General features: G+C 43.4%; 2 protein-coding genes across 2 annotated transcripts in view; both read left to right on the top strand.

Moving 5' to 3' along the window:
• The window catches only part of impa2 (inositol monophosphatase 2), a 26390-nt gene extending 12510 nt beyond the window's left edge, over positions 1 to 13880 (top strand). Inside the window, exon 10 of the transcript XR_004612278.1 lies at positions 13868 to 13880. The gene's annotated coding sequence lies outside the window, so the exon portion shown is untranslated. The remainder of the gene's footprint in view (positions 1 to 13867) is intronic.
• Positions 3040 to 7475, top strand: LOC117753608 (inositol monophosphatase 1-like). Its single transcript, XM_034571781.1, has 9 exons — positions 3040 to 3543; positions 4621 to 4708; positions 4811 to 4950; positions 5045 to 5149; positions 5526 to 5571; positions 5658 to 5766; positions 5848 to 5956; positions 7079 to 7230; positions 7316 to 7475. Exons 2-9 carry the CDS (start codon positions 4646 to 4648, stop codon positions 7441 to 7443), a joined length of 852 nt encoding a protein of 283 aa, XP_034427672.1. The 5' UTR covers positions 3040 to 3543; positions 4621 to 4645; the 3' UTR covers positions 7444 to 7475.

Below are 13880 nucleotides of genomic sequence, written 5' to 3'. Positions count from 1 at the left end.
GTAATCTACGGCTCTTTTTAGAGAATGGAATCCCTCCCTCCTGCATTCATCCTGCTCCTAAACGTCTCATTGACATCCTCATACCGGCGTCTGACAAGTGTTCCAGACACAAATAAATGTCCATATTCGCTTTGACCTAGAAAAATGATAAACTGTGGAGTGAGAAATGCCTCCTGCGACAAACCAAATAAACAGAAAACAGGCCTCTGACACTCCATATAACACCAGGAAGAAAACAGCCCCAGACTGCTCCTGTGGTGATTTAGTGGTAGATAAAAGCATTCGCAGCCGTTATACCATGTTAAATCTCTGCTGCAGTTCCCCTGCCCTTTCAGTCAGAGCTGCAGATGCTGCCATCCGCCGCGAGTTCTGCTCTCCACGGACCGCGCTCTCTGTTTCTTCGCAGCTCGTGTTTGCTGATGGCTAACAAATGGTTTTAAAACACTTTACTTGAGCAAACCAGGCTCTTGTATGTTGCTGCCCCCTCCGCAGAAATCAATGGTCCATGTTAGTCTGCAGCAGGGGGGGGGGGGGTTCAGACGCAATCACCAGCGTTGGGATTGATTTCCGGAGTCGGCCGAGTGAACGACGAGTCCTCCTCTGTCAACACCACCTTTTTTAATATCGTCAGCTGCTCCGCAAATCTTTTCATCATTCACATGCTTCTGTTTCTTGATGTTCTTTTTTTACTTGTTTACAGACTCGATGGTGCCACCAAGAACCGAACCCTCAGCACATTGTGCTTTTGAAAACCGGCAAAGGCTGTGTTTTCCTGCTACATCCCACAATTAGCCCCTGGAGATTTGAGTGCAGCTCTGTAGATATTTCTGAACAGCTTTTGTTTGGCCTCCATTAAGATTCTCTACTTTCTTTTTCAATTTCATTTTTGGTTTCATATCCCAATATGTCTTCATATGTTCTCAGTCTTTGGTCTCGATTTTCTTGCACATAACTTTCAGTATATTTTTTAGCTGTGCTGTTGGTTTCGGTGTTTGGGATTATTGGATGGATTTCCATCAACTTTTGTCCAAAGTCTGGTCCCCAGAGGATGAATCCTACTGATTTGCTCTCCTGCTCTTTGGTGAACGGTCTCATTGGACATGTGTTGCCCCAACATTTGGTTTAAACGTTCTTGGTCCTCACAGGATGGATCCTGAGGATGTTAGTGACTGACTTGTTATTTAGCGCCACCTGCAGGACCAAGTGTCCCTTGTTTGTGGTAAAATATGTCAACATGTGTTTTGGTGGATTGGTAGAAATATTTATACGTCCACCGTTTTGCATTCAACGGACATAAAATCTGGAATTCGTGGATTTTTCTACATTACATTGTTCTATTATTAATTTTTAAATTGTTCTTTTGCTAGAAATTGCATTCAACAGATAGAATGTGACACTAATTACACACAGTCAAGCAAATTTAAAGAAACACAGCAGTTCAAAGTCAACATCTAATATAATGCCCAAGTTTTAATAACCTATTCCTCATGATTAATTTGGTTCATTAGAGCCACAGCAGCTTCATGGATCTACAGATGGAAACTTTAGTGGCTCAATCAGTCAAATTTGAAAGGATTTGCCATGAACGTTCGGACAGATATTGATGGTCTCAACAACTATTGCCGTGATATTTGGTGCAGACATTCATGTTCCTCTTCGGACGAACTGTGATAACTCTGGCTGCGTATCCGTGGCCTCTTGTTGCTCCTGCTCGTCTTTGAGGTGGCACCGCCGACCTTCAGCAGCTCCAGCCTCTTGGCAGGCCTCAGTCACGGCTGCGACTCCAGAGAACCAAACATCCAAAACATCCATCATCCCCCGGATAAATTATTCATAATGGACCCTGCCAGGGAGACGGCAGCACTGATGTATTTGTTTTGCTTGTTCTATTACTTCTCTCTGTCTGTCTCCCAACATTTGAGAGTGCTCCTTATATTTAGTGCACAGCCGGGACAACAGGGTGACAACTGCTCTCCTGCTGCTCCAAGTCAAACAAAACTTTCAACAAATCCCCCCCCTCCTCCTCCATGACACCCCGCACTGATCTGTTCGATTCAACAGAGCTCCTTCTTTTATTTCAGCCTCACAGCGTGTGCATCCTTCAGCAAATCCAGGGAATTAGGTAACAGGATGACAACGTCTTCTGCCGTGTTTTATTGCCGTCCAACCAAACTGTTACCACGTGACGGTAACTGCCTGTGACGGAGAGGATCTGAAACGATTCTTAAAACATTTCACTGGTGCAACAGCAGACAGGCTCAGGGTGTTTCAACACACTTCAATTCAAGTTATGCAAGGTGCGGCTGTGAAGAAACTTCGTGTCTGGACGAGCCCCGGACCAGGCCTGTGCTGCATAGACGGAAGAATCAGTCCAATACACTATCTGTAATTCTGTTGTAATGATCATTTCTTCAGTTACTTGTACTTCTGTCAAGTTTGTTAAAAACAATACTTAAATTGGTAACACAAAAATGAATTTGTTCAACTTAAAAGGAGGAATTGTGTTTATTTAACTTGTTATTTTTCAGTTTGTGTAACTGTTTTTTTAAATGGAGCACATATAAACATTATCATCACTTTTTAAGCCATAAATAAATAAAATCTTAATGATTCTGACTATAGACTGTAACCCTTCTGTAAACTCTGTGCCCGGGTACAGCATCAGAGACTGAAGTACACTTTATTCTGTGTTTTTAATGAGTAGCTGCATCGAAGTAATAAAACAATACCTGCTGCAGGAAAGCAGTTAAGATAGAGATCCACATGCTTTCATATCTGATATATTCTTTCATTGCTATTGTCAAGACTTGATCCAACTTTTAGGCGGCACGGTGAGAGAATGGGCATAATCCACACCGACTCACCAGGGGACCCTGTTCTTTCCCAAGCCTTTTCCGCCAGTGGAATACAATAACAGAACATAAGGGGAAGGCTCAATACCGGTGGAACTGTCAGGAAATATAAAACTGGCAGGAGCTTTGTTCATCATGCCAAATCTCATGTGAGAACTAAAGTCAGGAACTCAAATGTTCGCTTTGCTTTCTCCGAGACAAAGAAACTGTTTTAGTTTCACCTCAGGAAATCTGATTTAGCTCAACGTAAACTGACACAGACACAGAAAGGCTGGAAGTTTCAGCGTTTTAATGTCAGGTCATGTCATCTGCTGCGCGTACGGCTGACGCGTCTTTCCAAGTTTTTGATTCCACTGGATGTTTTCAGCACAGGGCGTGTCCTCGCGAGACAGCTCCTCAACCAAGTCATCGCAGAAGCATTAAGAAGATGCTCTGAAATTTTCCACTCACATGTGCGAGACCGTATCTTAAATTGCTGCATGTCATTGCAGGCCGGGCTGCGGAGGGCAGAATGTTTTGTTCCTGTGGGGAAATGTGTGAGGGCGGTGCTAGTACTTTTCCCACCGTGGCGTAGCAGCTTTTTTTCTCTGTCAGGTTCCTCATCTTTACATTGAGGCAACTTAAAAGTGAGGTTTCTCAAAAGCACTTGCATCAAGGAGCCGCATCTGACGACACGTCCCGACTTTAGAAGGTGAGTTTCTCTCTTTTCAGCTTTGCATTGATGACATGTATTTAAGCTGTACATAATATAGAATATATTATATAATAGATAATATAATTAAAAAAATCTTTCATTTATCTCCAAAAACTCATAAATATTATTTCACTGTACAACGCAAGATTGATATCTAAAATCAGAAAATGACGGGTATGAAGATTGGCAGTGAAGCACAGAGTTTGAGTTCAGGGGCTGAGTCTTGTCCTGAAGTAATAACACTGCTGCAGATGAACTCACGCCGTCTATACAGAGAGAAACTGGTTTGTCCTGAGTGTTATTTAATATGATAAATAATCTGTGAAGTGACCATTTAAAGAAGTGGTTTGTTGGCTCAGTTTCATAAAACCAGACTGAGACACCACCAACCTGCAGATGTGGGGGGTGAGGCTGCGGTATTCGTCCCATTATCATGTTTCGGTCCCCGTCAGTTATCATCACTCACTGAAACCTTTCCAAACAGTTTCCTCTCACTCTCCAGTTACCAAACCTCACAGAGGAGGTGATGAAACTGTTGATTAACTCGTGTGAGTGGCCGTTAATTAGCACCTTCTGCTGTAAGTTCATTATAAGCATCAGTGATATTGGCTCTCCTGCTGCCCTGGGTTTTTACCTCTCTACTAGGCTACGGACTGAGAGATTGGACCTGCAGCCTCCAGTGAGAAACAAAGATGCTCACTTCATGTTTAAGTCCGAGGCCTGTTGACAAAGACTAAATGACTAACTGCAGTTTAAACACACATTTCTTCTGCACCGTCAGTGTTTCTGACTTTAAAAAGATCAACGCCTGTGGTTGTGATTTAGTACAAAGCAGGAGCGGCGGCCCGGCCGCTGCAGGGGAAGTGTTACATAACTCATTGTTTCGTAAGAGGTGTGTTAATCTCAGGTTTGCTGTTTGGTCGGTCTCAGATTGTGGGCGTTAACACCGCCGATGACTGACAGGCCACTAATTTGAGCTTCTTCCTCTTACATTCTGTATGAATGACACACAACAGGTTTACACTTTTATATATTTATGATTTTTTTAAAGACAGATACTTTGTTTTTTTGCAGCTCTCCTAAACTAAGAAGAAGAAAAATGGGGGAACCATGGCAGAGGGAATTTGAGTTTGCTGTTCAAGTGGCGAGAAAAGCCGGAGCGGTAAGTCTGAGCATCTGGAAAGTTTGTTTCCATCCAGATTTATGTACATTTTACATTTGGATAATAATAATAATATAAAAACAATCCACTGTTTCTTTTTAGGAAATCAGAAAAGCTGGAGACAGTGAAATCCGAGTGATGACAAAAAGCTGCACCGTTGATCTCGTCACCAAAACTGATGAAAGGGTGGAGAAGATCATCATTGGGTCCCTGAAGGAGGAATTTGGAGAAGGAACACACTGGTGAGACACACATGCATGATATGAATCAGCATGTTTTTTATTGTTGAACATTTCTCTCATGCTCATTGGTCCTCTGGTCCGTCTGTGCCTTCAGCTTCATCGGGGAGGAGTCGGTGGCGAAGGGCGAACCGTGCGTCTTAACTGACAAACCCACGTGGATCATAGACCCAGTGGATGGAACCACAAACTTCGTACATGGGTAAGATGAGAGTTGTAGAGTATCTGCTCATTCATCAATTAGGTTTAACAACTTTTACCTCTCACTTTTTGAGCTGTAGTTTTTTGGGTTGTTAACAATTTAATCCAAATATTGGCCAAATGTCTTTGGGGGTTTTACGCCAGCAGAGTTTTATCAACTTTTATTCTACAGAAAGATGTTGCATTTCACTTTTAAGAGTGAATATCAAGATCGTAATATACTGTACGTCTATATAAACGGAGGCACAACTCGTGTTCTGCTTGTTTCACCTTTATCTCATCAACAAAGCACAAAACTTCCCAAATATTGTATTAATTTACTTACTAATCCTCTTGTTTGCAGCTACTTGATAACAAACCCTGATGCTTATTCACAGATTCCCGTTTGTGGCCGTGTCGATCGCCTTCGCTGTCAACAAGGAGGTATGTCACGAATAAGAACAGATCATTTCACATGTTAATAAAAGTAGTGAACTCGTAGTTAAAACATGAACTGATGTGTTTTCTAGTTGGAGTTCGGTGTGGTGTACAGCTGCTTGGAAGACAAGATGTACAAGGCGAGGAACGGGAAGGGAGCTTTCTGCAACGACGAACTAATCCAGGTGTCTGACGTCAAAGGTAACGTTTGTAATGTCTTTATGTCCAGAACTGATGTGTCCAAACCACGTTCGCTGACGGTTTGACATGCGTCTGTCACAGATATCAAAAAGTCCATCATCATTTCTGAACATGGATACGACAGGAGGCCGGAAAGTGTGACCAAGATCTTCTCCACCATGCGGAAGATCCTCTGCATCCCCGTGCACGGGTGAGTGGCCTCGCATCGCACACATCGCTAACTCTCACGTTGTGGACGAGACAAAACCAGACTGGAAGACATTTAGGCATCAGCCATAGAAAAGTGTAACTCCTGTGAAACTGCACAATTTAATATCTGACATGAACACAGTGCACAATCACATCAGTCTCTTCTGTAGTAAGAGTATTATTAAGTAAAGATTTGGGGGTTCATTCATTGTATTAAGTCTAAATCTGGTTGAAACGTGACGTCGGCAGAAATCTGAAACCAGAACCAACAGAAAAGAGACGTTTGCATCTTGAGAAAAATGGTTCCAATATTTACTGCATCGACAATGAGGCGACAGAATCTCGTGGTAATCTGCTCGTGTTCACTTCTCCCATCGGAGTGGAAACAAACAGGACCTGCTGACGTGTGGTGGTGGGGGGGGGGCAGTGGGAGGAACCCACGTGACGCAGAGACGTGACTCTGAACGGTCTCTGGTGTGAATTAGTGCTAATCAAAGAGTTTATTCTCTTAAACAAAGCAGAGTGACAGTCAGCAGAGCGAGCGCCCCCCCGAAGGCCCCGCAGTCGCCTTCCATTCCATCAGTCTGCACTAAACTGCACACACTCAGAGATGTCAGTCCCTTAAATGGGCTTATTCCCTGCGAAATAGATGAATAATTATATAAATGCAATATTTTGCAATGGTAAATAAAGTGACAAAAAACATTCCTGGATCAGAAACTTTGACCAGATCAAATTTCTCGGCAAACGTCCCATACTTCCTCCAAAGTTTTTGCGTAATCCTGCTGTCAAACAAACAGACGGGGTGAAAACATAACCTCCTTGTTGAAGGTACCTAGTTAAAATGGACGTTTCTGTTTCCATGTGTCTGATCTGTAAATGTGAATCAGTTTTGATGATCTAACGCTGCTTTTGTCCTCTGAAGTATCTCTATCATGTTGGTTTCATGTCCATTTCCTCTCTGGATATACAACGATAGTCTTTACAGCAGTTTTCTCCGTCACCCCGACGAACCTTAAACCTTGGTTCCTGTCCTTCGCTGCTCCGGCGGTTGCAGCTCGCTCTCTGTCGTTCACCGTAGCCGATTCAGATTCACTCATCTCTGGCTGATCTGTCCCGACAGGCTGCGCGGATCAGGGACAGCTGCCACCAACATGTGTCTGGTGGCGTCGGGGGCGGTGGAGGCCTTCTTCGAGATCGGGATCCACTGCTGGGACATTGCTGCCGGCGCCGTCATAGTCAAAGAGGCCGGAGGAGTATTACTGGATGTGGACGGTGTGTATGCGTCACACTGTGGTTAAAAAGTAGATTTATCTTTTTGATAATCCTTTTAACAAAGGCTTTGTTTGATTATTTGAAGGGGGGCCGTTCGATTTGATGTCTCGAAGGATGGTGTCAGGAAACAACGACATTATCGCTAAGAGGATCATCCAGGAGATCGAAACATTCCCGGTGGTGAGGGACGACGCTCCGGTGCAGAAGAAATGAGAATATTCCATAACGCCTGAATCGACACGGAATTTGCGAGAAAGGAACAAAAGTGGAACCAGTCGCTGTGTGTGTCTCTAAATAAAGTTACTGTGCTGATCATCCCAATTTGCAGGCTGTGGATTTCTCACTCAAAGGAAATGATTTCAGCTCGACTGAATCGACCTTCGGGTAAAATGTTATTACACTTGTGGGATTTGTCTGTTATTGAAGCGGAGGAACAGCTGCAATTTTGCACTTTGCACTTTCATATCAGCATAATGTGTCTTTTCTTTGTGGCAGTTTGAGGGATCATCACTATACTTTTCCTGTTTTCTTATAATTTAGCTCTTTCTTCTTTCACCTCGTCGTGTTTTTGGAAATATTCAAACTCCTGCATACTTCCACAGAACCTTCAGCTCGCTCAAGTCATGTCTGCTTTCCTTTCCTCTGCCATGGAGTTTACTTTTGTTGGTGTTTATTTCTTAGTTAGCAGGAACACTCAAAAACTAGGGAAGGAAGAACTCGTTAAACTTGGATCCAGGGCGTTTTTTTTTAATCTTTTCACTGATTTAGGGAATAATTCTTGATGGAAAAACATCTGTCATATTCAGGGGACTGATATTTTTTGAGTGTGTGCAAATTGCTGCAGATCCAAACAACAATGTGGATCTAGTGAATTTAGAAGTGGTTTTGTGAAGAGCCTGTTGGGCCTTGGTGGAGGGACGTGCTCTCATTCTGTTTTCGGTCGCTTTATTCTCCCAACAAATCTGAAAACCTTCAGCTCTTTCACAACATCTCTACTTTTAAGTTTCTTCTTTCATTCCTTTTATTATTATTACAATATCCGTCGTTTTCGGGGTTTGGTCGCCAACACCGTCTGCATATTTCAACAAATTTCAACAATGCAACTATCAAAAACTTTCAGCTCGTTCAGAACATGTCTGCTCTCATTTTTCTTTTTTCAACTCCTCATACCTTTTTTAAATATTCAGTTTCTTCTGCATTCTATGGATTTTTTTTACAACACGTGTGTGTGTGTGGGCATCTTCTAGAGTAGTGACGTCATGCGAGGACCTGGTGACATCATCCCCCTCCTCTGATCGTGGCGGTGTGTGATGTCATCTGGTCCAACGGGATTTCACTATCCCAGCAGATTGCAGCAGAACCAGTCTGAGGCTTGTTTTGACTGGATTTCCAATCAGCGGATTTATTTCTCCTCATGTGACTCTAATGTGTAATTATGTGATGGAAATGAGTGAAGCTCTGCCGCGGTGATTACCCTCATTAGAGGCAACAGTCCTTAACTCTGAGTGAAGTCGGCGCTGAAGTCACTTGATAAACACCGGCCCTGTCGAGTGTCTTATAATTTACTTACTGTTAACGTCACCATGTTGCCTCAGAGCCTCGATTTCAGGGTTATTGCTGTTTACACAATGTATGACACTCGACGGCGTTCACCACTAGAGGTCAGTAATGCCTCAGCAGACGGATTGGGGTTGTCAAGATGCTTTTCATTTTACTCAGATGATTGAACTTTTGCAGAATTGCCTACATTTATTCAAATGTACATTCTTGCCTACTTAAGGAGGAGTCGCTCTGAGTAGATTCACGCTCTGTAAACACCTTTTCTTGTCTCCACGCGAGAGGAAAATGATCCCAAACAAGGATTTTTCTTGTTTTTCTGTTTTATATTTCTGATCTGTGAATTAACCACTGGCTTCGGGATCAGTCAGGAATGAAAACACACAGAGAAGATAAAGCTGAGAGTGCAACAAAGAACGGAGCAGCAGCAGCAGCAGCAGCAGCACAAACAGCAGGAACACCAACGACCGTGGCAGCACTGACAGCAGGGGGCTCGGTGCTGGGGCTGAGGAGTCTATAAACGTGTTTGAACCGATGCCTTTGAAACATAAATAAGTGTAATTTCTGCATATGATTAAACTAAGGCACAGCTGCAGTGCACGTGAGAGGTGTGTGATGTTACAGATGCTGCTCGTCCGTCTTTCTTAACAACAAAATTTAACTTTTCTGGATCGGATGTGGGATATAAAGCTGGTTTGGGGACAGAGGATATGCTGCAGCGGCGCAGGACACATTATAATAATAGTTGCAAATCCACTACGTCTTTAACATTTGCTTGAACTTGCCTGAAGTGCCGGTTGACTGGGATTTGCCTCGCAGGACAATACAGTAAATGTCACAGAGGTCAGAGCGGCACAGGCAACTTGGTAAAAAGTCAATTTAGCATATTTGGTAGAAACTAAATATAACATTTCATAATTCAAGGACATTTGAAGAATTGATTAACAGCTCTGCCTTGAGTCGACCTGAAAAAAATCTGCAGTTTGACCATATTGTGTAACTTTGAAAATTGAAAAAGTTTCACTGGATTATATGTTGTTATAAGTTCTCAACAGGAAAGTCAAGTAGGAAGTGACAAACTAAACAGTACGGAAACAAGAAGTCAGATTGAAATCACAGTTTTTATGACTTCTTGCATCCGTACTGTTTTGTTAAAGCTCGGGTTGGTGATCCTGGAAAAGGTCAAATGCAGCTGATGCATCCGACCCCCTCCCATCAGACCTCTCGTCACAGCTACCCCCCCCCAAAAACGCACAAACTCGCTCTGACAACTGCTGGAATCGCTCGCTAACTTCTGGCTATTTTCTCGGCTTCATCGTTTTATTCGGTCCTGTAACTTTATTTTCCATTGTTGCATCCCAGCGAGAAGGTTCTATATTTATGAGCATTCATGGTTGTTTGTCTGTGTCGGCCCAGTGATGGACTGGTGATCTGTCCAGGTTGTACTCAGCCCAATATCAGCAGGGATTTGACATCATGAGCTGTGTTCTTACTCTTCTAGTTCAAAGTCCAAATCCGTTTCACTGTCTTTGATTCATTGCAAAAACTCCACCTGACAAGTTCACTTTTATTACAAATATTTCAGAGTTTAAATGAACTTCTCTCTGTAGCCTAAATGTCTTTCAGAGTTTCTACAGTGATATTTACTGAGTTTTACTCAGAAAAAGAAAAAAAATCAATATCAAGTGTGGCTGCCTCCCAACGCAAATGCTGTAATGGGCACTGTCTCCTCCGCCATTAGGCCAAGTCAGTAATTTGTTGGTGTTTTGATTGCCCGACTGAAGCTGCAGTTTGAGTGCAGGTGATTTTCAGCTCCTCTCAGGTCCCGTCGGATCCAATCAGCATCTTGGACGACTCCCAGACCTGGAGCAGTCCCACCAAATAAATGCAACTCACTCAGCAGCGCATTCTCACATTTTGAGAGGCATGAATGATTAATAGTGCAGCATGTGACCAATTCATTAATTGACCGAGCATTTCAGCTCGACTCTCCATGCATCAGTGTTGCAGTTGTCTCTGCGTGGAGGCTGGTGACAAATAAGGAGCAACTCAGTTTGTGGAGCCTCCTCCATCATTTTTCGTTTCAGTGGTCGCGGGTAGTGTGCCGGTGGTTTTTTTAAAGAGGGTGACGCGGCAAAACATAGAAGAGGTAGAGGGGTGGTGGCAGAGGAGGGAGCTCGCCATTGGTCAAAACGCAGGCTGTAGAATGTAGACGACAAAAACAAATTTCTTTAATTTCACCCATGTCGCATTCATTATCATCGAAGAGGCAGGATTCATGACTTATGCTGCAGCCAGCCACCAGGGGGTGTCCAGATGTTTTGGCTTCACTTTAGGGAGTTGTCATGTCTTCCATCTTTATCATAGACTGAAAAATAAAGATGGACGAGTCTCCACTTCCTCTGGTTTAAAAAACATTATGTGTTTTGACGCCGTTTGGAGCCGAAGTGATGGAGGAGCGGCGCCGCACTGCATCACACGTACGTTCTCGACTAATGTAAAAAATGAACCAGGGGCTCATCAAGATCCTTTGGCTTCACTTTTGAGGAGCTGTCATGTCGTCCATCTTTCTGTGCACAACCCCAAATAATAATTGGGCTTTGCTTATTTTCTAATCAATTGTTATATGGGCCATGCTGCAGTTATTGTGCAGGGATGAATCATTTTTAATAATATATGGAGGACGGAGGAAGTTGTCATTCGTCAAAACGTTCGTTAACAGAGGCTGCAGCATGGAAATACAAATAAAAGCATGAAAACAGAAAATGGATGCAATAATATGAGAAAAGGAAAATAATTTAATTTACATTGAAAGTGCGGAAAGTGATAATATCTCATTCATGGTGGTAAGAACAGGCATTATATCAGATTCTGTAGATTTCTTTTGGGGAAAAACTACTCTGAGAGCTTTAGTCTATTATTCAATCATTCAATCTGTAAGAATGCTACATGATTATAATAAACATATATATATATATAGCAATCAATAGTGCAGAGTATATATATATACTCTTAAATCGATAGTGCTGTGAGGAGAACAGAGCAGAGCAATGGTTTAAGACAGAGTTGCTGCTTGATTTCCTAATTGAACACAGAGAAAAGAGAGAGTAAGCCCCCCACCCAGAAAAGCCCCCCCCCCCCCCCCCAGGATATCCACTAAGAGCCCACCTTTTCTGCTTCACTAGAGCCAGAAACAAAGCACGATGCAGGAGACTGAGTCTGCAGATCCTGTGGGTCCGGCACAAAACCACAGCAAACAGCAATCGTCATAATCAAAATGGAAAAAGCAGGAAGCCTTTAATTTGCAGTTATTACCATTAGCTGTCATCATTAGGTAACAGGGACCAGACGGGTGATTTACATTCAGGACAACAACTCCGTACAGTTACATTAGACGTGAACTGTGGAGAATGTCTCTGGAGAATATGTCCGAGCATTTCCAGGTGAGACTCGTTCACAACAACAGTTGGGTAAAAAGCATAGTGTGTTTATTTACAACACATTGGCAATGGTGACATCCTCAATCACCAACAGCTCTCCTATCGTGACGTCTTTCCAAATTGATGTTATCTTTGACATCTTCCACGTGTAGGTTTCTATCTTCTCCTCTTTTTTATCCTGAGACGTTTGTATAGATCCGGATATCCAGCCCGAGTCTATTGAAACTCGGGTCAGATTATTCTACCCTACGTGACTGTCTGTGCCTGTGATTGGGGAAAGACTTCAGTGTTACGCATCCGTCCCATGTTGGAAATGTCACTTTTGTCATTTTTCAGACATTTTCCCTCCTGAATCCTCACATGGGCTCACTCAAAACGTTTTCAGGACATTTTACGAGGCGGCTGGCAGAAGAAGGTCCGGGGAAATTTCCATAGCAACTGATTCTGACATTTCTGTTCTCACATCCAGCCCCTCCAGAAGTGTCCGGACAATGTCTGGAGTTCAGTGCATGTTTGAAAGCAGCTCTTCACCCTTTCAGTGGTTTGCAGGGATCATTACCACAGAGCTTGACTTCCATTGCTTCCCCTGTCTGTGCTCTTCCCTCCGACTTTTCTTTGTCAGTCAGCTCGAGTCATGTTATGCAAAACATCTGATGCAAAGCCAAAGAAATTAGCTCGTCCTGGCCGGCGGCCATATTGACTCCCAGTCCCAGTTGTTTTTGATGCACTATTACGCTATTAAAAAAGTTGTGACACGTTTCATCAGGGCTGAACTTATGCGTTTGTACCCGGAGCCGATCGATGTCCATAACCCTCCTTGAGGAAATGAGGGAACAGTCCGGACACTGTAATGAAACCCGGAGCTGAAAGTTTTACGAGACGCGGCGTGTGAGTGGGTGTCTATCAGAAGCTGCTCACAAGCGGTTAATCAATAGGGATATTAACGTCAAACCCGCACACAGATATAGACAAAATCAATGGCGATAATCCTAAGTAATAGCTCTCGAAAGCCTTTCTTACATTTATTCCAACAGATTTTTTTTGGTCCCTGCGAGGTTTCCCCTGACGTATTAATTGCTCGGCTAAGTGCTCCCTTTTCTGAGCACTTTGATTAATCTTCTTTGTCTTCTCTGTCCATCATTATTGATCTGTTAAACACACACTTAATCTTTGCTTTTTTAAAACCCCAGATTTAATTACATCTGCTGACGCGGGAGTTTTCGTCTAAGCGAGCACATTTTCTCGCCCCCCCCTCCGTCGGCACGAACAACTTGTCACCTGTCCACACGTGTTACAGCCCCGGCAGTTCTTCTTTCCACTTAAGTGCGAGTGCAGCAGTATGTGCGTCGCATGTACGTGCATCCTCTCAGTAAATCCCCCCCCCCCCCTGCTGTGTGCCGCCCCGTGATGTGCAGGTTGGGCCGCTCGCTGGCTCCTCGGTGTCATTCGAGATGTTTGAGATGCGAGGACGAGGAATCGATAGCGCTGCCTGCTGCCTGTGAAGGCATCAGCAATTAGCACTTACGGCTGTAGGCCAGTGACAGATGGGGGGGGGGTATTAGCTGCTAATTTGACAAATAATGTGCAAAGATGAACCGACCTCACCTTGCACTTTGAAACTTTTTAATTGACACCAAAAGATCTGGACTAATT

This window comes from Hippoglossus hippoglossus, chromosome 20, assembly GCF_009819705.1.
Source record: "Hippoglossus hippoglossus isolate fHipHip1 chromosome 20, fHipHip1.pri, whole genome shotgun sequence".
In the NCBI taxonomy this organism is placed as follows: domain Eukaryota; kingdom Metazoa; phylum Chordata; class Actinopteri; order Pleuronectiformes; family Pleuronectidae; genus Hippoglossus; species Hippoglossus hippoglossus.
Note: the sequence above shows the minus strand (reverse complement) of the source record. Positions and strands in the feature narration are given on the sequence as shown.